The sequence below is a fragment of the Cherax quadricarinatus genome, chromosome 71, assembly GCF_038502225.1.
Source record: "Cherax quadricarinatus isolate ZL_2023a chromosome 71, ASM3850222v1, whole genome shotgun sequence".
NCBI classification, from domain to species: domain Eukaryota; kingdom Metazoa; phylum Arthropoda; class Malacostraca; order Decapoda; family Parastacidae; genus Cherax; species Cherax quadricarinatus.
This window is the reverse complement of record NC_091362.1, coordinates 7,058,388-7,084,721: the sequence shown is the minus strand read 5'-3', so window position 1 is coordinate 7,084,721 and position 26,334 is coordinate 7,058,388. Positions and strand designations below refer to the sequence as shown.

General features: G+C 38.8%; 1 protein-coding gene across 4 annotated transcripts in view; it reads right to left on the bottom strand.

Annotated features, from left to right (window-relative positions):
* Positions 1-1,104: 1,104 nt before the first annotated feature.
* LOC128700408 (uncharacterized) overlaps positions 1,105-26,334 on the bottom strand; it is a 70,658-nt gene continuing 45,428 nt past the window's right edge. For all 4 annotated transcript variants that reach the window (XM_070099986.1, XM_070099982.1, XM_070099983.1 and 1 more), the window contains 2 exons: positions 25,370-25,544; positions 1,105-5,666 (listed from right to left, as the gene is read on the bottom strand). In XM_070099986.1, the coding sequence (XP_069956087.1) occupies positions 5,038-5,666; positions 25,370-25,544 (804 nt within the window). In that variant the 3' untranslated portion in view covers positions 1,105-5,037. The remainder of the gene's footprint in view (positions 5,667-25,369; positions 25,545-26,334) is intronic.

The following is a 26,334-nucleotide window of genomic DNA, read 5'->3' as shown; positions in this document are numbered from 1 at the left end:
GAGAGCGGAGTTCAGACAAATCGAAGGAGTCAGTCGAAGCCCCGGTACCTGAAGCGGGTGAGGAAACAGCACCAGCAAGAGGTACAGGGGCATCAGGAGTGTCCGAAGAGTGGTCTAAACACAAGGCAGGGTCAGAATGGGGTGCGGTATCAAGAAGGGGCCCGGGGGTAGTGGGTTCATGGACTAGGGCTGCCATGGTTAGGTTACTCCTTTGCTTTTTGTTTTTAAGAAAAAAAAAAAGAAGAAAAGAAAATAAAAATAAAAAAAAGAATAAAAAAGGGGGGAGCGGGGAGGAATAGTTCCCAGGAGGAATGAAAGGGCCGGAAATCTCCCTCCGCGCCCAAGAGGACCTCAACACCGCTAGTAGCGCAGATGCAGCATGGAACCCGTGCCATACCCTACCCTTCATGCCAGTAAACCAGCAATCCGGGATAGCAACCTCACATCTGCCGAGCTACCTCGGTGGACAAAAGAGAGGGCGGCCGGATATCCGCCACAAAGCATACCTCCTTCGGCCACCACCCCCGGAATCCGAAAGGTGGCTTCCAGAGATACACCCGTCGCCCAAAAGACACCCAAAGCTACTCCGGGATACCGGAGAGGGATCGGGACATCCCCAGGCAATCCAGATTCCACGGCAAACTATGCCACCGCCAAGAACCTCAACGGAATGGGATGGACCCCGGTGTCCTTTCCCCTACCTAGGAACTAGCGCGCCTGTGGGAGAAATCCCAAAGGCCAAAAAGAGGAAGGGCAAAAGGGAGGGGTGAGGAGGAGGAGGAGGAATGGAAAAAGGGGAGGATGGGGAGGATGGGATAGGGGAGGGGAGAATGGGGGGTAATTAGGTTCGGTCTGAGGAAGAAGACCGACAGGGCTAATTCCTCAGACCAAGAGCCTCTTCACCACGCCAAGGAGCCCCCCTTGAATGTAAAGACATAAAACTCATTTATGGTATAGTACATATAACAAAGCCCTTACTGACACCTGCATGATATTCTGTACTCTCATATCACACACCTAACACTGTCTGGAGTTTGAGACTCTCTGATCGCGGGTTCTATCCCCGTCCGTGGTATGGTTTACAAGGAAGAATTTAGACAATACTAACAAATAACCTTTATTTAATGAATGACTCATGAATTGAAAGGAAAAACCTGATGTACTACATATAACCATAATCCACTTAGGTGTACTTAAAATAAAAGAAAAAAAAATATTGTAACTACATCCAAGTGAAACAAGGAATACACAAAGTACACACGCTAGATGAGTCACAAGGTAAAGACAGGTAAAGACCAAAGTAACATTATATATACCAGAAAATATGGCATTTCAAGTGTCTAACAAATGGTAGCAAGTTAACATGCATCTACAATCAACAGAAAATTATGTAATGAGATAATTAATGTAACATTAATTTTGTGCACATGAATGTATTGAAAAAATTTGTACACCATAACCAAATAAATGTCATTACAGTACTTGACAAGACTAATCAAACATGAATACCAACTGCATTTTGAGATTTCATATTAAAAGATGACAATACAGTGCGTCTTAATTTTGTAAAGGTTAAAAATCTTTGTAACATTATCAAACATAGGTAGCAAGAGAAAATAACAATATTGTTCACAGTAGAACTCTATGAATATGGTAAACAAAAATCTTCCACCGTCACCTGCCCCAAAATGCTAAGGTTTTATTATAAAGAAACAATTTTTTCGAATAAAATTTTCAATCTGGCAGAAGAAAAAAAATTTAATTCTGGATAAACAAAATTGAAAACATTTCAAGGTAAGAAGTGCTTTAAGATATTTTGAAAATAAGTTCATTAGAGGTCAATAAAGTTAAATAACATTATCAAGATTTACAGCTGTAGAAAGCTGCTTTTACAAATTATTCAAGTGATGCTTGCAAAAAGAGGAAAAAAAGGAAACAGGTCTTCAGAATCTACATAGAAAAAAAAGTGCAAAAACAGAAAGATATGCTTCTTGTTGTAATCTCCACCTGAAGACAAGTTTATTATGCATATCCAGGCAAGTGCCTGGATATAACATCAAGACGAAAATATAAAATTTAATACATGCGTGACAACACACACAAACAAAACAAGGGGTGCTAACAGCAGTGCTTTTAATGTTAATTCTACCAAATACTCCCAGAGCCTTGCTATAAATCCCTTCATGAATATGAAGTGGACCCTCAACTACCTGCACATGCCACTTTGTGGCTGGTAAATTCTGAGGAACAGTGAAAGTCTTCCCCAACCAAAACTGAAATAGCACAGAACCAAGATATAAATCTGAATGACAATTCTTTTATATATTGAATTATAATAAGAAATTAAGCACTCCCAAGACAGCTTGCTACAAATCAATTTGCTTTCTCCCAGTATTAACAATTCTCTCTACACTCAAGAGCTTTTTGCAAAATCATACTTAGAACCCATAATTATCTTATCACAAGTGGGCTGACAGTTCAACCAAAGATACAGACAAGGCAATACACAATGATAGGAAGACTTCACTTCTAATCATTTAAGTTTAAAATATAGTTGCCAACAGAGGGTCAACTGTATATACAAAAACAAAAAATAATACACATTGACTAAATTGGTTCTAAGTTACATTTGTACATAAGTGGGGCATTTATAACTAATGGAAGTGGGATTTCAAAATAAAGATCTAGTTTACCCTTTAAAGGATCGAACCTGATTACCTCACATTCCCTAGCACTGTATGACCCTTACGAGTTTAGCATTTCCCCATTAATAACAATTTCTCATTTACTATAATTCTTCCAATCATTAATATTTATGCAAACCACATCTATTCTCATTATCACAAGCAGCTTTGTATTATAATAATATTCAGAAAAAGCTAAACTAGTGTGGGTGTTCGAACACAACATGGCCCAGGAGTACAGTATTTACATTAAGGGAGAGAAGTATAGAGAGTAATCCTAAGGGTGAGAAGAGGAAATCACAGCCAAGTCAATCAGCTTCAGTAAAGAAGTCATTATGGAATTTGGATTCCTATTACTGTATATTTAAAACATGCACTAAACTCGTATACATACGGTTGTGCAAGGAGTGTGTGAGGGTAAGAGTCAGTGGAGGTGGAGTTTTAGTGTAGGTGCAAGATGGAAGTCAAAGTTGGTGCAATAGAGATTTCTAAGAAAAAAAAAAAAAGTATTAAAAGGTTGGTCCCTCAGCAAGGTCTGTTTAAGTAAGTGCATCAAGGTATGGTAGATGTTGAAAGGTAATCATTTTCCCACCAGACATTGGTGGGAAGATGGCTAGGAACTTAATTATGGTTTGATAAACAAATTATTATATTGTAACTTGGACCAGTGTTACTGCCAGTGGTTTCGATGTCGAAAGCATACTGAAAATAAAATCTGAGAAATGGATACCCTTGCAAGATAAAGGTAGTTTTTGTGACTAGCTGACAGAGCAGCGGAATCTACATGTTCACTGCCCTCGACATCCAAGGACCTTACCTACCAGAAATGCAATGCAACCATAGTTGTACATAAGGATAATGGAACAAGGGAAGTTGCATTCTGGATAGCATATAATGCACTTTGGAAGTTGGAAACAAATGATGAGGTGGTCATGGTTGCATTGTGTATGTATAATAGTTATGGCTTTAAAAAACAGTGAAAATTTCAAAGAGGAAGGCTTTGGGATGCTGAAGAAATAAACAAGGTCTACAAGCACCAATCATGTGACAGTCAAAAGATGTTAAACAATAGATAAAACCTAATAATCCTCAGGGAGGTACAGTGTGTTCCTTCGTGACATGTTTATGGGCAGTTATGATGTCCAAATCAAAGTTGCAAGAGATCCTGAAGCCTTACAAAAACAATTACTAATTTGCCAACCCTTATCAATCAACCAAGTACAGTCCTAGCTCGAAATAAAATTTAAATGAGAATATGCACACAAAGCAAAACCAACTAGTGACTTCAGAAAAGATAAAACCAAAAGAGTTTAGGTAATTTTAGCCAGAGAAAACCGATTCAATCCTGATTGTAGAAGGCATTAGTATATATCATTTCCACAAGCTGGTTTTATATACCCTCTATTTTTCTATATTTAGAGCAGGAATGTTGGGCTTCAGACCCACAACTTCAGTTTCAATAATAAAAATAATCTGCATAGTTTCCCCATCTTGTGACAATTACACCCCCCCCCCCCAAAAAAAAATTATTATTATATCGTACATCTAATTGTACTGTGGATCTTCCATTATGGTATTAGAAATCTTCATTGTCCTTATTTATTTAACATTAATGTTCAATAACATTTGGCACTTCATGTACATGGTTGCTGCACATGGAAAGCATTTTTAAAAACTGAGTGATTATGATCATTATTAACCTAGTGTACACATTTTATGCTACAATATGAATGTGGCTTTTCTAAGATATCTAGGGAAACATTAGTCCCTCAGCTCATCACACATTTAACAGTCCTGACTTGCAAGATAAGGGCATAATTATTTAGCAATTTATGGTATGTGATATTCCTCTCAATGTATTTGCATCTGTCATTATTATCCACATTCATAAATGAACAAATCAACCTAAATAAAAAAAATATCCATGGTACTTAATAATTACAGTCACATCAGCATAGAGCACCAACTATTTTACACATACTAACATTATCTCCATTTGTGAAGCAGCATATTTACCCTTTTTTAATTTGACATCAGATATTAAGACACTGTCCTTTAAAAATTTTAAGAGTACTTTATATCAAGAGCCAATCAAGACAGGAATGGCATGTTAAGTCATTTTTATTTACACTAACTATCAATGTATACTTATTTTCCTGGAGAAAGGGAAACTAATCCTGTACCTAAGATTTAGACCAACCCCTTTTTATTTTAACTGTATTAATTCTTAAAAAGAACGTGAATTACCCAAAAACAGTTCCCGCATCTTTAGAATTTATGATAGTCAATAAGATAAACAAACATTAAACCTTGAGGCACCTACAGGTATCTTTTTCATTTACGCTAACAAATATTACATTGAAGTAGGAGCCCAAAAGTTCATTTCTCTTAATGATGAAGGTTTTGGCCTTTGCCGACGTTTACCTGTGACTGGCTTCAAGTTAGGATCTAATGACTGAGCAGTATTGATCCCATTTTCCATTTGAAGTGTCTTTATAGTAGATGATGAGGAGAGAGATACTTCAGTTGCTTCTTCTGCCATTTCTGGCAGTAAGTTGGAGCTTTGCTGAGAGCCTGGGAAAGATTTTGTGCAGAAATAGCTGTGAAGTGAGGTTTTATTAGATTTTTCCATTACAACTCCCATTACTTTGCGTGTTTGCTGTGGTGATTGGCGTGGAGATGGCAAAGGAGTTGTATAGGGAGTGTTATGTGGAGAAGGCTGACGAGCAACTTCTGGACTTGTTGCAATGGGAATTAAATTAACCTTTCCCACAAGGTTTATTTTATTCTCTTCAATTTTGTTTATGGTGGAACATCCATCAAATAGAGAAGGCTCTGTCTTCCTAGAAATATCTTTGCATATTTTCTCAACTGAAGCAGTGGTGGTGGTGGTTGCAAGCTCTTTCTGTGCAGACTGCTGGTGTAATTGAGTAGACTCATTAACTACTAAGCTATCACCACCTCCACAAGAAGACTTAGAATCTGCAAAACAAAGAATTCACTGATAAAATACTTTCTTAAACCAAGATTAAACTACAGTGGTGCATTAATCCGTGGTCACTAAGGCCCACTAATTCAAAACTCTCGTCACCAAAAACTTTGCTGTAATGGAAGAATCTGACCTTAAACATTCTACTAATTGCATTTATACAGTACATACACAAATTTTATAAAGAGAAAAAGTAAAACAAGAAATTATATGGCATGACACCTACACTTGTCTGTTTTGTACTCTTCAATGTTTCGTCACCACATGCAACCCCTCTTATTATTACAATCATAACTAAGCATCAAACCCACAAGTGTCAACCCCCTGTCCTAGAGTCAAGTATTTTGCAGTGAAGTGGTTGTAAAACTGACCAGCTACTACAGACTATAGCAGACTGGAAACCTTTGAGACAAGGTTTTGCTTAGACACCAAGCTTTCTCAAGCCAACAGTAAATGGTAAGAATAGCTACACAGTAGCTAGTACGGACATCTCAAATTATATCCAAAATTCTTTTATATGGCTCCTGATTCACTATTAAGGCATCTGCACACCACCCACCCACTTTCAATTTACATCCTCCACGAGCTCTGCATCTCTCCCTATTATGTCTGGAAATTTTCCAAAGTTGCAAGTGTTTTAAAGTTATTGCATATTTTATATAAACTATTTTTGTGTTACAATGACATCTAAGGGTATTTGTAATAAAAAGAGGAGTCTTAAGGCTCTTATTTTATGTGCAAACTTAGAAATAATTGAACTCAGTGAGTAAGGTATGTCAGTGGCTGCAATAGTACTGAGATACTACTGATAATTGTACTTACCTAAATAAACTAATACTGTGCTGGCATGCAGGTACATTAAAATCACTATCTGACATTGTTACAAAGTAGGAGTAGCTACACCAGGCAAGGAAGCAGCTAAGAATGTCTCACTAGTGTTGAAGATGCAATAACAACTCTGGAGAGCTTTAAATGTTGTATATTACATTATAGACATTTTACACCCCCAGTAATACTATATATACACAGTTTCTCTGGTGTTGTACTAGAGAAAACAATTCTTGCCATCACTCCTACAAGCTGCCCAGCTACCGTACCTCACATACATGTTAATTTGTTGTACTATGATTGTATGTGTTTTGTTTATATGGTATGTAGCATGTTTCGTATATAATTTTGAAAAAAGTCATGCATGGATTAATAAAGAAACATGCTACATATTATAAACAAAATACATACAATCATAGTAAAACAAATTAACATATGTGAGGTGTGGTAGCTGGGTGGCTTGTAGGAGTGATGGCAAGAATTATGTTTTCTCTAGTACAACACCAGAGAAACTCTGTATAATAATACGGGGAGGGGGGGGGGCCTGTAGAAAAACATTCCTTTCGCATGCCTTCATTTACAGCACCATTTGCGCTAAAAAATGTGATTCCGTTATATATTTTACCGCACCAATGTGAAGACAACTTGTACACAACATAAGGTGTTTGTATTGCAGAGAAAAAGCTGCACAAACACATGCACAATGCCACATGAATGCGTATCAACAGCTAGTGGATACGCATGAAATACAGCCTCTCCTTACTTAACGACGGAGCTCCATTCCAAGACAATGTCAGTAAACTAATTCATCGCTAAGCAAGGAGTATACTATAATGGTAGTGGGTTTGTGTCAACTGTCTTTGATATTGTTTTTATGTCACCTTTGAATCATTTATAACATTATTAGTACAGTGGACCCCCGACTTATGATCAGCTCCCAACTTAAACAATTATGCAGGTGTATTTTTGCAAGTGCTTTTTGTAAGTGTATTTTTGGGGGTCTGAAACGGACTAATCGAATTTACAATATTCCTTATGGGAGCAAATTCATTCAGTAACAGCACCCGAACAGCCTTCTGGAACGAATTAATATCTTAAGTCGGGGGTCCACTGTATATTTTTGAATGTTTATACAGAAGTGTACTGCATATTGTAATAAACAAATAGAGAAATCAGCTCTAATATACATTACAGCCTCTCCTCACGGAGCAACGTACTCGTTTACCGATGACTCGGACTTACGATGGGCTCTGACCAGTATGCATATCTAAATAATGTATATTAGAGCTGATTTCTTCTATTCTGTTTATTACAATATACAGTACACTACTGTACAAACATTTAAAAATATACTAGAAATGTTATAAATGGTGCAAAGGTAACATTAAAACTATCAAAGATGGATGACAAGCTCACTACCATTACAGTATGCTCCTCACTTAGCGACGAACTGGTTTACCGATGTAGTCTTAGGAACGGACCTCCATCATAAAGTGAGGAGAGGCTGTATTGAATGTACATACTGGTCAGAGCCCACAACTCCTAATCATCGGTAAATGAGTACATCACTAAGTGAGGAGAAGCTGTATATAGATATCTGACCTCTCACCCAAAACAATAACACCATATACACATTTGTAAAGCACCCTTTCTTAGTGTTTCATAATAATTATAATTTTTTTTTTTCAACAAGTCGGCAGTCTCCCACCGAGGCAGGGTGACCCAAAAAAGAAAGAAAATCCCCAAAAAGAAAATAATTTCATCATCATTCAGCACTTTCACCACACTCGCACATTATCACTGTTTTTGCAGAGGTGCTCAGAATACAACAGTTTAGAAGCATATACGTATAAAGATACACAACATATCCCTCCAAACTGCCAATATCCCAAACCCCTCCTTTAAAGTGCAGGCATTGTACTCCCCATTTCCAGGACTCAAGTCCGACTATATGAAAATAACCGGTTTCCCTGAATCCCTTCACTAAATATTACCCTGCTCACACTCCAACAGATCATCAGGTCCCAAGTACCATTCGTCTCCATTCACTCCTATCTAGCACACTCACGCACGCTTGCTGGATGTCCAAGCCCCTCGCCCACAAAACCTCCTTTACCCCCTCTCTCCAACCAGTGAACACTAAAGTTTTAAAGAAACAACCTTATTGCTAACATGGAAAAACTTTCTTATGGGGACAGTCCCATAGTCCTATGGCTTTAACCCTTTCAGGGTCCGTCCCGTAGATCTACAGCTTTACATTCAGGGTCCAAACCGTAGATCTACGTCATGAGCTCAGCTCACTCTGATAAACTGTGAGTGGTACATTTGGGCCTAGATATGAGAGAATACATCTATGTGGTTTGTGTGCACCACATAAAACAGATCCTGCAGCACACTGTACAATGTGAGAAAAAAAACTGAAATCATGATTTTTCGATTAAAACAGCGACTTCGCAGTGTTTTTTCGTATGTTTTTTATAGTTGTATTTGCAATTTCTTGGTCTCATTTGATAGAATGGAAGACATATTACAGAAATAGAGATGATTTTGATTGGTTTTAGCACTGGAAATGGCTTGAAACTGAGTTCAAAGTAGCAGAAATGTTAATGTTTTGCCGATATTCAAGAGTAAACAAACGACCTCACACGTCTAATACACGCCAGCTAGTGGGTCTAATATACATTCACAAATATAGTGATGATATTTATACAATTATTACAGTATTGCATAACAGTAAATCTTCTATTTTTTGGTGTGAATAAAAATTCATTATGTGAATAAAAAATCAAAATGGAATTTACTTGTAAAGCCTCAAAACATAACTAATGAACAGAGGAAATGTTAGTTTAGTTCCAGGAATACCTACATTGTTTATTCTGGACCCTATTTTGAAATTGGAATATTTTGAACTATGTTAAATTGGCCAAATTAACAATTTCCGATCACTTTAATTTGTAGTTAAAACAGTTGACTCGGCGATTTCTTGTGCTCATTCGATAGAATAGAAGTAATACTAGTGAAATAGCTAAGAATTTGGTTGACTGGAATAATGTAATTGGCCTAAAATGGGAGTCAAAGTCGGAAAAATCGCCAATTCGTAAATATCGCTGACACATCAAAATTTGCGAGAGCATAATTTTGTCAATTTTCCATCAAATTTCGTACTTTTTGTTTTATTACCTTCACAAAAAGATTCTCTACCATTTCATAAGAAAAATAACAAATGTTTTTTTTTTGAAAATTCTTGGACACTGGGGCACCACTTCAGATTTGGGCCTTGGACCCTGAAGGGGTTAAAGCCTGGGTTGGTCCTGTTGTTCTAGGCAAAAATCCTCGACTTTAAATTTAATGGGAAAAAAGCTTTTAGGCTTACACACGAGAGAATGGGTCTACATGGTCAGTGTGCGCAGTATACAAAAAATTGGGGTGCCCACATTGGGAACACCATCTTGATACACTTTGTTCACCATGCCTCACAGTAAGAAAAACCTCACCCCCTACCAAATTGGGAATCTCCTCTTCCAAAGTAACTGTCTAACATGGATGGAGGTGGAAGTGAAGATAAATTTTATGATTTTTGAGGAATTTGTGACCAAAGCAATTCATCAAAGCCTAAGGAAGCGATACGTCCCATATTGACCCCAAGAATCACTGGGTGACTAGATGAAGCCACACAGTGGCTTCATCAGTCCATACAAAATGTGAAAAAACAAAAAAGTGCATTACATGTCACCACGTAGACAGACACACGTGTCAGTACCTTGGTCCACCACCATGCTCTACTGAACAATTATGTCATGTCACTCCATTTGAGGCGACAGGTGTAGATTATACGTCTGCATACATTTGTCTGTTTACCTGTGCTACAACTAGGGTGATGCATCTAGATGTAGCCACTGACATGTCTTCTGAAACCTTTATTAAACTCAACTAAAATGTAAGAGAATCTTTCTGAAAGTAATAAAACAAAGTACAAAATTTAATGGGAAACTGACGAAATTACACTTTTCCGAATTTTGCCATGTTGGTGATTTTAAGCATTGGCAATTTTGTTCAATTTGAGCCCAATTTTAAGCCAATTCCACTGGTCCAGTTGATCAAATTCTCAGCTATTTCACTACAACACCTTCCATTCTATTGACTGAGTACAAGAATCTGCCCATTTAAGTATTTACTCTACCCAATAAAGTGATCAGAAATTGCTAATTTCACACAAAATTCAAGAAACGCCAATTTCAAAGTAGGGTCAGGAATAAATAATGCAGACATTCCTGACACTAAAATAACATTTTCTGTTCATTAGTCACATCTCCAGGCCACTCTTATGTTACACTTGCTTTCCATTTTGAATATTTATTCAAACAAAAAACAGAAGATTTACTGTTATGCAGACTACTGCATTATTATAATAATTGTATAAATAATCTCAGTGCATACCTAAATGCACATTAGACTGGCCAGTTGGACACACATGGGACAAGTGATGTCACTTGTGTACTCTGGAATATCGGCAAAAATCAAACATTTCCATTACCGAGTTTAATTTCAAGCTACTTTAGGGTGGACCAAAAAGAAAATTAAAACTTATCTTTTTCTATACAAATAACCTGCACATAGAAGAGAGGAGCTTACGACGACGTTTTGGTCCGATTTGGACCATTTACAAAGTCACACTAACGAGAAGTAGAGCAGGACGGGTATATATAGGCAGGAAGTGGTGGTAGTAGTAGTAGTGGCGAAGGTGGAAGGAAGAAGTGGTGGGGAAGTAAGGAGGAGGAGCCAGTCAAATACTAAGAAAGGGGAGCACTGCAAGGGAGCTATGTGCCCACAGAGGGAGAGCAAGAGCACAGAGGTGGGTGGGGGGGGATAAAATAAATAATGAAGGAACAGAAACACAAGGCAGAATAAAGACAACCCAGAAGAGAAAAAAGAAGAGGAAAGGGAAAGAGGAAGAAGAAAAAGGAGGAATCAGGTTAAGTCACGGGTGTTCTGAAGTTAGGAGCATTTTACAATGTAGTGGGAGAGGAAGGCATCTACAGAGACAAGGAAAGTTGTGTATTAGGGAGGATTTGACCAGATGGTGACTACTACTACCACTACTACCACCACCACCACCACTTCCCGCCTATATATACCCCGTCCTGCTCTACTTCTCATTAGCGAGACTTTGTAAATGGTCCAAGTCGGACCGAAACATTGTCGTAAGCTCCTCTCTTCTATGTGCAGGTTATTTGTGTATCATTCCAGTTACGGTATTGTGCCTATTTTTGTCATCTTTTCAGAAATTAAATACAGCCTCTTCTCACATCAATATAGACATTTTCATTAATCCATCTATTTTCTTCAAAATTATACAAGAAACAAGTTACATAACATATAAACTTATGTTTATATACAAAAAAAAAGGTGTGGTAACCGGGCGGAGGGAAAACATTACGTCACTCCCCTTAATACATAATGCTTTTGTTTACAAATCTCAGCGTGAATTATTCATTACTTCTCCATTTGTTTATGATAGTATCTAAAGGTAGTTAATAGAAACAATTAAGCTCAGTGAACATGGTACGTTGATGGTAATAATGTGTCTCTGGGTCACATTAAATATCGTGTAGCTATGTAAGTAGGTGTAGGTATGTAGCCCAAGCAGACTACATACCTACATTATTATTGTAACTGATAATTATATGTATGTGTACCTGTACCTAAGTAGACTTACACAGTGTGCTGGCATGCAGGTACACATTAAAATCACTAAGAGTGTCTTATCAGTTTTGAAGATGCCATATTAACCCTTTCAGGGTTTAGGCCGTACTAGTACGGCTTACACACCAGTGTCCATGACGTAATAGTACACAAATTCTAGTGTCTTCAAATCTAGTAAGAGAAAGCTGGTAGGCCTACATATGAAAGAATGGGTCTATGTGGTCAGTGTGCACAGAATAAAAATCCTGCAGCACAAAGTGCGTAATAAGAAAAAAAACTTTGACAGTGTTTTTGGATTAAAACAGCGACTTTGCACTATATTTTCGTATGGTATTTATGGTTCTATTCTAGTTTTCCTGGTCTCATTTTATAGAATGGAAGACATATTACAGAAATTGAGATGACTTTGACTGGTTTTACAATGAAAAGTACCTTGAAATTGAGCTCAAAGTAGCAGAAATGTTCGATTTTTACCAAAGTTCAAAAGTAAACAAATCATGCTAAGCGTCCAATACACATCAACTGGCGAGTCTAATATTCTTTCACAAGTGCGCTGATATTATTTATACCATTTCTACACTAATGCAGTAGTCTGCGTAACAGTAAATCTTATTTTTTTTTGCGAGAATAAAAATTCAAAGTGGAAAGTAAAAGAAGAGGGGCCTGGGGACGTGACTAATGAGCAGAGAAAATGTTATTTTAGTGCCAGGAATGTCTTTCTTGTTTATTCTGGACCCTATTTAGAAATTGGCATCTTTTGAAATTTGTGTGAAATTGGCAAAATTGCTAAATTCTGACCACTGTATTGGATAGTTGAAATCGGTAAATTGGTGGTTTCTTGTACTCATTCGATAGAAAAAATAGAGTTCATGGGAAATAGTTATGATTTTTGTTGACTAGTACATTGGAATTAGCCGAAAATATGGCTCAAAGTGGGCAAAATTGCCGATGCATAAACATTGTCGAGACCGCTAACTTCGCGAAAGCATAATTCCGTACGTTTTCCATCAAATTTCATACATTTGGTGTCATTATGATCGGGAAAAGATTATCTTTTCATAAGAAATTTTTTTTTTTTTTTTAAATTTGGGGGACCCTGAGAACAAGTCTCAGAGGGCCTGTGGACCCTGAAAGGGTTAATAATGATGATAATAACACAATCACTCTAAGGAGCATTAAATATCGTATAAAACATTAATAAAGACATTTTGCTTAATCCATCTAAATACACCCCACAGTAGAATAAATTAACATAAATATGAGATGTGGTATACCTGGTAAAGTGTAAGGTAGAGTTGTTATTGAAAGAATTAAGAGTATGATGGAGAATAGGACAGCAGATGAACAAGGAGGCTTTAGAAAAGGTAGGAGGTGTGTAGACCAGGTGTTTACAGTGAAACATGTAAGTGAACAGTACAGTGGACCCCCGGTTTACGATATTATTTCATTCCAGAAGTATGTTCAGGTGCCATTACTGAACGAATTTGTTCCCATAAGGAATATTGTGAATTAGATTAGTCAATTTCAGACCCCCAAACATACACGTACAAACGCACTTACATAAATACACTTACATAACTGGTCGCATTGGGAGCTGATCGTAAACCGGGGGTCCACTGTATTTAGACAAGGCTAAAGGTTTTTGTGGCATTTATGGATTTGGAAAAGGCGTATGACAGGGTGGATAGGGGGGCAATGTGGCAGATGTTGCAGGTGTATGGTGTAGGAGGTAGGTTACTGAAAGCAGTGAAGAGTTTTTACGAGGATAGCGAGGCTCAAGTTAAAGTGTGTAGGAAAGAGGGAGATTATTTCCCAGTAAAAGTAGGCCTTAGACAAGGATGTGTGATGTCACCATGGTTGTTCAATATATTTATAGATAGGGTTGTAAGAGAAGTAAATGCGAGGGTCTTGGCAAGAGGTGTGGAGTTAAAATTTAAAGAATCACACAAAATGGGAGTTGTCACAGTTGCTCTTTGCTGATGACACTGTGCTCTTGGGTGATTCTGAAGAGAAGTTGCAGAGGTTGGTGGATGAATTTGGTAGGGTGTGTAAAAGAAGAAAATTGAAAGTGAATACAGGAAAGAGTAAGGTTATGAGGATAAAAAGATTATGTGATGAAAGATTGGATATCAGATTGGAGGGAGAGAGTATGGAGGAGATGAATGTATTCAGATATCTGGGAGTGGACATGTCAGTGGATGGGTCTATGAAAGATGAGGTGAATCATAGAATTGATGAGGGGAAAAGGGTGAGCGGTGCACTTAGGAGTCTGTGGAGACAAAGAACTTTGTCCTTGGAAGTAAAGAGGGGAATGTATGAGAGTATAGTTTTACCAACGCTCCTGTATGGGTGCGAAGCATGGGTGATGAATGTTGCAGCGAGGAGAAAGGTGGAGGCAGTGGAGATGTCATGTCTGAGGGCAATGTGTGGTGTGAATATAATGCAGAGAATTCGTAGTTTGGAAGTTAGGAGGTGGTGCGGGATTGCCAAAACTGTTGTCCAGAGGGCTGAGGAAGGGTTGTTGAGGTGGTTCGGAGGGGTTGGGATGGCTGCCCTTCCTGGCTACCCATACTTCCCAACCTGACCTCATAAATAAAACTCGCCTCTCACCCTACATTAAGACTACAAATATTTTAAGGTAATTAATGAGTGTACTATATAGTACACTCATAGTAGGTTGGTAGACAGCAACCACCCAGGGAAGTACTACCGTCCTGCCAGATGACTGTGAAACAAAAACCTGTAACTGTTTTGCATGATGGTAGGATTGCTGGTTTTTCTTTTTCTGTCTCATAAACACGCTAGATAACAGGGATATCTTGCTACTCCTACTTACACTTTGGTCACACTTCACAGACACGCACATGCATATATATATATATACATACATCTAGGTTTTTCTCCTTATTCTAAATAGCTCTTGTTCTTTTTTATTTCTTCTATTGTCCATGGGGAAGTGGAAAAGAATCTTTCCTCCGTAAGCCATGCGTGTCGTATGAGGCGACTAAAATGCCGGGAGCAATGGGCTAGTAACCCCTTCTCCTGTATACATTTACTAAAAAAGAGAAGAAGAAAAACTTTATAAAACTGGGTTGTTTAAATGTGCGTGGATGTAGTGCAGATGACAAGAAACAGATGATTGCTGATGTTATGAATGAAAAGAAGTTGGATGTCCTGGCTCTAAGCGAAACAAAGCTGAAGGGGGTAGGAGAGTTTCAGTGGGGGGAAATAAATGGGATTAAATCTGGAGTATCTGAGAGAGTTAGAGCAAAGGAAGGGGTAGCAGTAATGTTAAATGATCAGTTATGGAAGGAGAAAAGAGAATATGAATGTGTAAATTCGAGAATTATTTTTTTATTTTTTTTTTTTTTTTTTTTATTATCACACCGGCCGATTCCCACCAAGGCAGGGTGGCCCGAAAAAGAAAAACTTTCACCATCATTCACTCCATCACTGTCTTGCCAGAAGGGTGCTTTACACTACAGTTTTTAAACTGCAACATTAACACCCCTCCTTCAGAGTGCAGGCACTGTACTTCCCATCTCCAGAACTCAAGTCCGGCCTGCCGGTTTCCCTGAATCCCTTCATAAATGTTACTTTGCTCACACTCCAACAGCACGTCAAGTATTAAAAACCATTTGTCTCCATTCACTCCTATCAAACACGCTCACGCATGCCTGCTGGAAGTCCAAGCCCCTCGCACACAAAACCTCCTTTACCCCCTCCCTCCAACCCTTCCTAGGCCGACCCCTACCCCGCCTTCCTTCCACTACAGACTGATACACTCTTGAAGTCATTCTGTTTCGCTCCATTCTCTCTACATGTCCGAACCACCTCAACAACCCTTCCTCAGCCCTCTGGACAACAGTTTTGGTAATCCCGCACCTCCTCCTAACTTCCAAACTACTAATTCTCTGCATTATATTCACACCACACATTGCCCTCAGACATGACATCTCCACTGCCTCCAGCCTTCTCCTCGCTGCAACATTCATCACCCACGCTTCACACCCATATAAGAGCGTTGGTAAAACTATACTCTCATACATTCCCCTCTTTGCCTCCAAGGACAAAGTTCTTTGTCTCCACAGACTCCTAAGTGCACCACTCACTCTTTTTCCCTCATCAATTCTATGATTCACCTCATCTTTCATAGACCCATCCGCTGACACGTCCACTCCCAAATATCTGAATACGTTCACCTCCTCCATACTCTCTCCCTCCAATCTGATATTCAATCTTTCATCACCTAATCTTTTTGTTATCCTCATAACCTTACTCTTTCCTGTATTCACCTTTAATTTTCTTCTTTTGCACACCCTACCAAATTCATCCACCAATCTCTGCAACTTCTCTTCAGAATCTCCCAAGAGCACAGTGTCATCAGCAAAGAGCACCTGTGACAACTCCCACTTTGTGTGTGATTCTTTATCTTTTAACTCCACGCCTCTTGCCAAGACCCTCGCATTTACTTCTCTTACAACCCCATCTATAAATATATTAAACAACCACGGTGACATCACACATCCTTGTCTAAGGCCTACTTTTACTGGGAAAAAATTTCCCTCTTTCCTACATACTCTAACTTGAGCCTCACTATCCTCGTAAAAACTCTTCACTGCTTTCAGTAACCTACCTCCTACACCATACACTTGCAACATCTGCCACATTGCCCCCCTATCCACCCTGTCATACGCCTTTTCCAAATCCATAAATGCCACAAAGACCTCTTTAGCCTTATCTAAATACTGTTCACTTATATGTTTCACTGTAAACACCTGGTCCACACACCCCCTACCTTTCCTAAAGCCTCCTTGTTCATCTGCTATCCTATTCTCCGTCTTACTCTTAATTCTTTCAATTATAACTCTACCATACACTTTACCAGGTACACTCAACAGACTTATCCCCCTATAATTTTTGCACTCTCTTTTATCCCCTTTGCCTTTATACAAAGGAACTATGCATGCTCTCTGCCAATCCCTAGGTACCTTACCCTCTTCCATACATTTATTAAATAATTGCACCAACCACTCCAAAACTATATCCCCACCTGCTTTTAACATTTCTATCTTTATCCCATCAATCCCGGCTGCCTTACCCCCTTTCATTTTACCTACTGCCTCACGAACTTCCCCCACACTCACAACTGGCTCTTCCTCACTCCTACAAGATGTTATTCCTCCTTGCCCTATACACGAAATCACAGCTTCCCTATCTTCATCAACATTTAACAATTCCTCAAAATATTCCTTCCATCTTCCCAATACCTCTAACTCTCCATTTAATAACTCTCCTCTCCTATTTTTAACTGACAAATCAATTTGTTCTCTAGGCTTTCTTAACTTGTTAATCTCACTCCAAAACTTTTTCTTATTTTCAACAAAATTTGTTGATAACATCTCACCCACTCTCTCATTTGCTCTCTTTTTACATTGCTTCACCACTCTCTTAACCTCTCTCTTTTTCTCCATATACTCTTCCCTCCTTGCATCACTTCTACTTTGTAAAAACTTCTCATATGCTAACTTTTTCTCCCTTACTACTCTCTTTACATCATCATTCCACCAATCGCTCCTCTTCCCTCCTGCACCCACTTTCCTGTAACCACAAACTTCTGCTGAACACTAACACTACATTTTTAAACCTACCCCATACCTCTTCGACCCCATTGCCTATGCTCTCATTAGCCCATCTATCCTCCAATAGCTGTTTATATCTTACCCTAACTGCCTCCTCTTTTAGTTTATAAACCTTCACCTCTCTCTTCCCTGATGCTTCTATTCTCCTTGTATCCCATCTACCTTTTACTCTCAGTGTAGCTACAACTAGAAAGTGATCTGATATATCTGTGGCCCCTCTATAAACATGTACATCCTGAAGTCTACTCAACAGTCTTTTATCTACCAATACATAATCCAACAAACTACTGTCATTTCGCCCTACATCATATCGTGTATACTTATTTATCCTCTTTTTCTTAAAATATGTATTACCTATAACTAAACCCCTTTCTATACAAAGTTCAATCAAAGGGCTCCCATTATCATTTACACCTGGCACCCCAAACTTACCTACCACACCCTCTCTAAAAGTTTCTCCTACTTTAGCATTCAAGTCCCCTACCACAATTACTCTCTCACTTGGTTCAAAGGCTCCTATACATTCACTTAACATCTCCCAAAATCTCTCTCTCTCCTCTGCATTCCTCTCTTCTCCAGGTGCATACACGCTTATTATGACCCACTTCTCGCATCCAACCTTTACTTTAATCCACATAATTCTTGAATTTACACATTCATATTCTCTTTTCTCCTTCCATAACTGATCATTTAACATTACTGCTACCCCTTCCTTTGCTCTAACTCTCTCAGATACTCCAGATTTAATCCCATTTATTTCCCCCCACTGAAACTCTCCTACCCCCTTCAGCTTTGTTTCGCTTAGGGCCAGGACATCCAACTTCTTTTCATTCATAACATCAGCAATCATCTGTTTCTTGTCATCCGCACTACATCCACGCACATTTAAGCAACCCAGTTTTATAAAGTTTTTCTTCTTCTCCTTTTTAGTAATTGTATACAGGAGAAGGGGTTACTAGCCCATTGCTCCCGGCATTTTAGTCGCCTCATACGACACGCATGGCTTACGGAGGAAAGATTCTTTTCCACTTCCCCATGGACAATAGAAGAAATAAAAAAGAACAAGAGCTATTTAGAAAAAGGAGAAAAACCTAGATGTATGTATATATATATATGCATGTGCGTGTCTGTGAAGTGTGACCAAAGTGTAAGTAGGAGTAGCAAGATATCCCTGTTATCTTAGCGTGTTTATGAGACAGAAAAAGAATTCGAGAATTATGTGGATTAAAGTAAAGGTTGGATGCGAGAAGTGGGTCATAATAAGCGTGTATGCACCTGGAGAAGAGAGGAATGCAGAGGAGAGAGAGAGATTTTGGGAGATGTTAAGTGAATGTATAGGAGCCTTTGAACCAAGTGAGAGAGTAATTGTGGTAGGGGACCTGAATGCTAAAGTAGGAGAAACTTTTAGAGAGGGTGTGGTAGGTAAGTTTGGGGTGCCAGGTGTAAATGATAATGGGAGCCCTTTGATTGAACTTTGTATAGAAAGGGGTTTAGTTATAGGTAATACATATTTTAAGAAAAAGAGGATAAATAAGTATACACGATATGATGTGGGGCGAAATGACAGTAGTTTGTTGGATTATGTATTGGTAGATAAAAGACTGTTGAGTAGACTTCAGGATGTACATGTTTATCGAGGGGCCACAGATATATCAGATCACTTTCTAGTTGTAGCTACACTGAGAGTAAAAGGTAGATGGGATACAAGGAGAATAGAAGCATCAGGGAAGAGAGAGGTGAAGGTTTATAAACTAAAAGAGGAGGCAGTTAGGGTAAGATATAAACAGCTATTGGAGGATAGATGGGCTAATGAGAGCATAGGCAATGGGGTCGAAGAGGTATGGGGTAGGTTTAAAAATGTAGTGTTAGAGTGTTCAGCAGAAGTTTGTGGTTACAGGAAAGTGGGTGCAGGAGGGAAGAGGAGCGATTGGTGGAATGATGATGTAAAGAGAGTAGTAAGGGAGAAAAAGTTAGCATATGAGAAGTTTTTACAAAGTAGAAGTGATGCAAGGAGGGAAGAGTATATGGAGAAAAAGAGAGAGGTTAAGAGAGTGGTGAAGCAATGTAAAAAGAGAGCAAATGAGAGAGTGGGTGAGCTGTTATCAACAAATTTTGTTGAAAATAAGAAAAAGTTTTGGAGTGAGATTAACAAGTTAAGGAAGCCTAGAGAACAAATGGATTTGTCAGTTAAAAATAGGAGAGGAGAGTTATTAAATGGAGAGTTAGAGGTATTGGGAAGATGGAGGGAATATTTTGAGGAATTGTTAAATGTTGATGAAGATAGGGAAGCTGTGATTTCGTGTATAGGGCAAGGAGGAATAACATCTTGTAGGAGTGAGGAAGAGCCAGTTGTGAGTGTGGGGGAAGTTCGTGAGGCAGTAGGTAAAATGAAAGGGGGTAAGGCAGCCGGGATTGATGGGATAAAGATAGAAATGTTAAAAGCAGGTGGGGATATAGTTTTGGAGTGGTTGGTGCAATTATTTAATAAATGTATGGAAGAGGGTAAGGTACCTAGGGATTGGCAGAGAGCATGCATAGTTCCTTTGTATAAAGGCAAAGGGGATAAAAGAGAGTGCAAAAATTATAGGGGGATAAGTCTGTTGAGTGTACCTGGTAAAGTGTATGGTAGAGTTATAATTGAAAGAATTAAGAGTAAGACGGAGAATAGGATAGCAGATGAACAAGGAGGCTTTAGGAAAGGTAGGGGGTGTGTGGACCAGGTGTTTACAGTGAAACATATAAGTGAACAGTATTTAGATAAGGCTAAAGAGGTCTTTGTGGCATTTATGGATTTGGAAAAGGCGTATGACAGGGTGGATAGGGGGGCAATGTGGCAGATGTTGCAAGTGTATGGTGTAGGAGGTAGGTTACTGAAAGCAGTGAAGAGTTTTTACGAGGATAGTGAGGCTCAAGTTAGAGTATGTAGAAAAGAGGGAAATTTTTTCCCAGTAAAAGTAGGCCTTAGACAAGGATGTGTGATGTCACCGTGGTTGTTTAATATATTTATAGATGGGGTTGTAAGAGAAGTAAATGCGAGGGTCTTGGCAAGAGGCGTGGAGTTAAAAGATAAAGAATCACACACAGGGTGGGAGTTGTCACAGCTGCTCTTTGCTGATGACACTGTGCTCTTGGGAGATTCTGAAGAGAAGCTGCAGAGATTGGTGGATGAATTTGGTAGGGTGTGCAAAAGAAGAAAATTAAAGGTGAATACAGGAAAGAGTAAGGTTATGAGGATAACAAAAAGATTAGGTGATGAAAGATTGAATATCAGATTGGAGGGAGAGAGTATGGAGGAGGTGAACGTATTCAGATATTTGGGAGTGGACGTGTCAGCGGATGGGTCTATGAAAGATGAGGTGAATCATAGAATTGATGAGGGAAAAAGAGTGAGTGGTGCACTTAGGAGTCTGTGGAGACAGAGAACTTTGTCCTTGGAGGCAAAGAGGGGAATGTATGAGAGTATAGTTTTACCAACGCTCTTATATGGGTGTGAAGCATGGGTGATGAATGTTGCAGCGAGGAGAAGGCTGGAGGCAGTGGAGATGTCATGTCTGAGGGCAATGTGTGGTGTGAATATAATGCAGAGAATTCGTAGTTTGGAAGTTAGGAGGAGGTGCGGGATTACCAAAACTGTTGTCCAGAGGGCTGAGGAAGGGTTGTTGAGGTGGTTCGGACATGTAGAGAGAATGGAGCGAAACAGAATAACTTCAAGAGTGTATCAGTCTGTAGTGGAAGGAAGGCGGGGTAGGGGTCGGCCTAGGAAGGGTTGGAGGGAGGGGGTAAAGGAGGTTTTGTGTGCGAGGGGCTTGGACTTCCAGCAGGCATGCGTGAGCGTGTTTGATAGGAGTGAATGGAGACAAATGGTTTTTAATACTTGACGTGCTGTTGGAGTGTGAGCAAAGTAACATTTATGAAGGGATTCAGGGAAACCGGCAGGCCGGACTTGAGTCCTGGAGATGGGAAGTACAGTGCCTGCACTCTGAAGGAGGGGTGTTAATGTTGCAGTTTAAAAACTGTAGTGTAAAGCACCCTTCTGGCAAGACAGTGATGGAGTGAATGATGGTGAAAGTTTTTCTTTTTCGGGCCACCCTGCCTTGGTGGGAATCGGCCAGTGTGATAATAATAAAAATAAAAAATAACTATATAGTATGCATTTTATTGCTCTAGGGAGCTTAATGTCATAGTAGGTATAAGCAGCCAGGCAGGATGCCATACCTCCCACATGATTTTCTACAAATAAGTACTTTTCACCTCTCACCCTACATTAAGACCATTAAGACTACAAATATTTTAAGGTAAGTAATATGTGTACTGTATATGCATTTTATCGTTCTAGGGAGCTTTTAGTATTGTTGTATACTATGTGTGGGTGGGGTGGCCAGGAGGGCTACCACACCTGACTTCTTAAGAGTAAATACTACTCACCTTTTGCCCTACATTAAGACTACAAATATTTTGAGGTAAATAATGAATGTACTGTGTGTGTATTATACTTTTTAATGCCTAGTTCTATTGCTAACTTAATATATGTTAGTGTAAACTTGTTATCTGGCATTTATACACATTTATAAATGGAAAAAATGGAGTTCTGCTTTCCAGCAGTAGCCTGGAACCTAACCTGCCAAATAAGTGGGGCCCTACTGTACATTAATTAGGTATGCATACTGGACAGAGCCCGTTGTTCATTCGAGTTGTCGGTAAATGAGTACATCACTAAGTGAGGAAAGGTTATAATGTATACAGGAGAAGAGGTTACTAGCCCTTGCTCTTGGCATTTTAAATGCCTCTTACGACATGCATGGTTACACCATTTTAAATCAAAAATACTTTTTTTTTTTTTTTTTTTAACTCGTGCACTGCGTGCTGCAGGATTTTTTTTATATGGTACACATTTACCACGTAGACCCATTCTGTCATATCTAGGCCCAGATTTACTGCTCACTGCTTAACTGAGTAAGCCGAGTTCATGGCGCTGTACTACAGGATCAACACTGGCTTCAAAGCCATGATATAACAGGACCAACCCAGAAATGGTTAAGGGTTTTACTGGGGGTTTCTTGACATCATTTAATAGAACAGAAGACGTACTACTGAAAGAGATGATTTTGTTTGGTTTCAGGACCAGAAGTAGCTTTAAATTGGGCTCAAAGTAGCCAAAAATATTTAAATTTTGAAGATGTTTCCCCGAGGACAGTTAAAGCCCCTAACAGCCCCTTCCCTCAGTCTTTTATGGTTTTTTAATAGGTCTGATTTATTGTTGGGAAACCATAATCCATGACCAATCATTTCTGATTAGATTTTACTATCTAGAAATAAATCTTCCATTTTTGTGTGATTATGAATTCAAAATGAAAGGCAAGATGTAACAGAGGAGAGGCCTGGAGAAGTGATAAATGACCAAAGGAAATGTTTTGGCACCAGGATATCTACACTTTATTTTGCACTTTAGTTGTAATAGTTAAATTGGCAGTTTCTTGTGCTCAGTCAGTAGAACAGAAGACTTTCTAGCAAAATAACTAAGAATTGGGTTGAATAGAATTAACTTAAAATAAAGTCGGTGAAATCACCGATGTGTAAGCTGCACCCAGACTACTAGCTTGTGCCTGCCCAATTCTAAGTTTTAGATCAAATTCTGTAAATAACAAATAAAGGCACAATACCGTGACTGGAACAATACATAAATAACCCACACATAGAAGAGAGGAGCTTATGACGGCATTTCGGTCTGACTTGGACCATTTACAAGTTACACTAATGAAAAGGAGACCAGGATGGGTATATATATATAGGCGGCGGCGGCGGCGGGTGGTGGTGGAGGTGGAAGGAAGTAGTGGGGAGGTAATAAGAGTAGGAGGGGCCAGTCAAATACTAAGAAAGAGGAGCACTGCAAGAGAGCTAGGTGCCCACAGAGGGTAAGAGCAAGAACACCGAAGGGGGGGGGAACAAATAAATAAATAAAGAAGGAACAAATACACAGGGCAAAAAAGACAACCTAAAGGAGAAAAAGGAAAGAGGAAAGGGGAAGAGGGAGAAGAAGAAAAAAAGGAGGAATCAGGAATCATGGTACAAGTAAGAGTGAATGTACAACAGTGTGATAAAAGTGTATTCTAAGAACACAAACATTTACATTCTTTTTATACAAAGCTTCACACAGTTCTTTCCAGCAGACACTAACTCAGCATTAACTATAGGTTAGGTCACGAGTGTTCTGAAGTTTGCAGCATTTTACAACGTAGTGGAAGAGGAAGGCATCTACAGAGACAAAGCCAGGACTAAGATTCATAAAAGGAAACTTATGTATTAGGGAGGATTCAACCAGACAGCAACTGTTGAAGTTGGAAGTAGGGAAGACAGTTTTAGCAGAAGACCAGTCAATAGGATGGCTGTGATCTCTGATGACAGAAAGGAGCATTGTTAGTGTCGGCAAGCCTAACACTATTTTTGTGCTCCCAAAGTCTGTCAGAAAGGGAGCGGCCAGTTTCTCCAAAGTATTGAAGAGGACAGGAGGAGCAAGAAATAGAGTAGACACCAGGAGCATCTGTCGAGGGAGGAGAGGTATGAACGAGATTAGTGCGAAGAGTGTTAGTCTGGCAGAAAGTAAGTTTGATGTCTAAGGAACAGAGAGAGTTGTTGAGATTAGAAAGACTGGAGATGTAGGGAAGGCAGAGGACAGAAGAGTTCCCAGGAGTAGAGTTTGGGAGAGAAGAAATTACGTCAAGCACGTGAGAAGGCAGAGTCTATGAAATGGGAAGGGTAGCCAAGATGGGAAAATGAATTATGAAGAGTGGAAATTTCTACTACCACCTCCTGCCTATATATACCCATCCTGCTCTCCTTTTCTTTAGTTTGACTTTGTAAATGGTCCAAGTCGGACTGAAACGTCGTCGTAAGCTCCTCTCTTCTATGTGCGGGTTATTTGTGTATCAAATTCTGTACTTTTGGTGTCATTATCTTCAAAAACAAAAACAAAAAAAAAAAAAACTGTACCATTTCATTTTAAAAAGTTCATTTCTGGAAAAAAATAAAAGTAAACACTGGGTGTAATATTAATTACAAGGGTCTAGACAGTGAAAGAATAAGATGCAAGAGGAAGAGCCAAGAAATGGTACAAGTAAGAGTGAATGTACAACAGTGTGATAAAAGTGTATTCTAAGAACACAAACATTTACATTCTTTTTATACAAGGCTTCACACAGTTCTTTCCAGCAGACACTAACTCAGCATTAACTATAGTCTTGAGTATTTCTAAATACAACAGCAGCCAACATAAGACCATAAGAAAGGAAGAACACTGCAGCAGGCCTATTGGCCCATACTAGGCAGAAAAACATGCTTCAATAAGGTAAAGTACACAGCATAAAAAAAATTTCCATGCACAAGACAGTATTAGAATTAGTTTCAAGATGAAAAATAAACTTCAAGGTTTCCAGCAGTAAATAATGTCTTAAAACAGTCTAGGGCACTTGTGGAAAAAAAAAAAAAAATGTTGTATTCCTTACAAAACAATATACATCACCACTAACCTCCTCCTAAGTTTAAAACAAGAAGTGGCTGAACATCACGAATTTCAGGTGTCACCTGCGGTGTTTCAGTCTTGGTGGAGAGTCCATCAGGGGTAATGACAAGTTTAGGTGCAGAGCTGATATTAGCAAAGTTTTCAGAAGAGCACACACCTATTATAGTGTTGCCATCTCTAACCTAGAATTACAGAAACAGTAAACTGTTAGTCTTGCCTAATTATTATCTGTCAAGAGGCGAGTAGACTGGCCGAGATCATTCAACAAGTCACCTGCAACTTAGACTCTGATCAATCAAAATATGGTATTCCAACTTGAGCAAAGTAGGTGTAAAATTTTTTATTATACTTCAGGAAAAATCTCTAGTAAACTATATTACACAAAATGCTGCGCATTAAAAAATGCTAGAAAATAATATCACATGTAAGGTACCTTTATACTCTTGTTACTTTATAGGATATAACTCATGTTATATAATGAAGCATTATCAAGAAATTTATTCAGGCATACACAAATACAATTACAGTGGTACCTAGAGTTTCGGACAGCTCCCAACTCGGACAATTATGCAAGTATTTTTGCAAGTGTTTTCGTAAGTGTATTTTTGGGGGTCTGAAACAGACTAATCTAATTTACGTAATTCCTTATGGGAACAAATTCGTTCGGTATTGGCACTAAAAGCCTTCTGGAACAAATTAAGTTCGCAACTCAAGGTACCACTGTACACAGATCATCATACATTGCAGCATATGTGTAGAGAACCTAGGATAACCCAAAAAAGTCAAAGTGACTTACAGTGGAACCCTGGTTTTCGTCTTTAATCCGTTCCAGAAGGTTGGCCGAAAACAGATTTGTACGAAAACTGAAGTAATATTTCCCACGAGAAATAATTAAATCAAATTAATCCGTTCCAGACACCCAAAAATATTAACAATACATTTTATAGAGAATAACTATAGTTTTACATACAG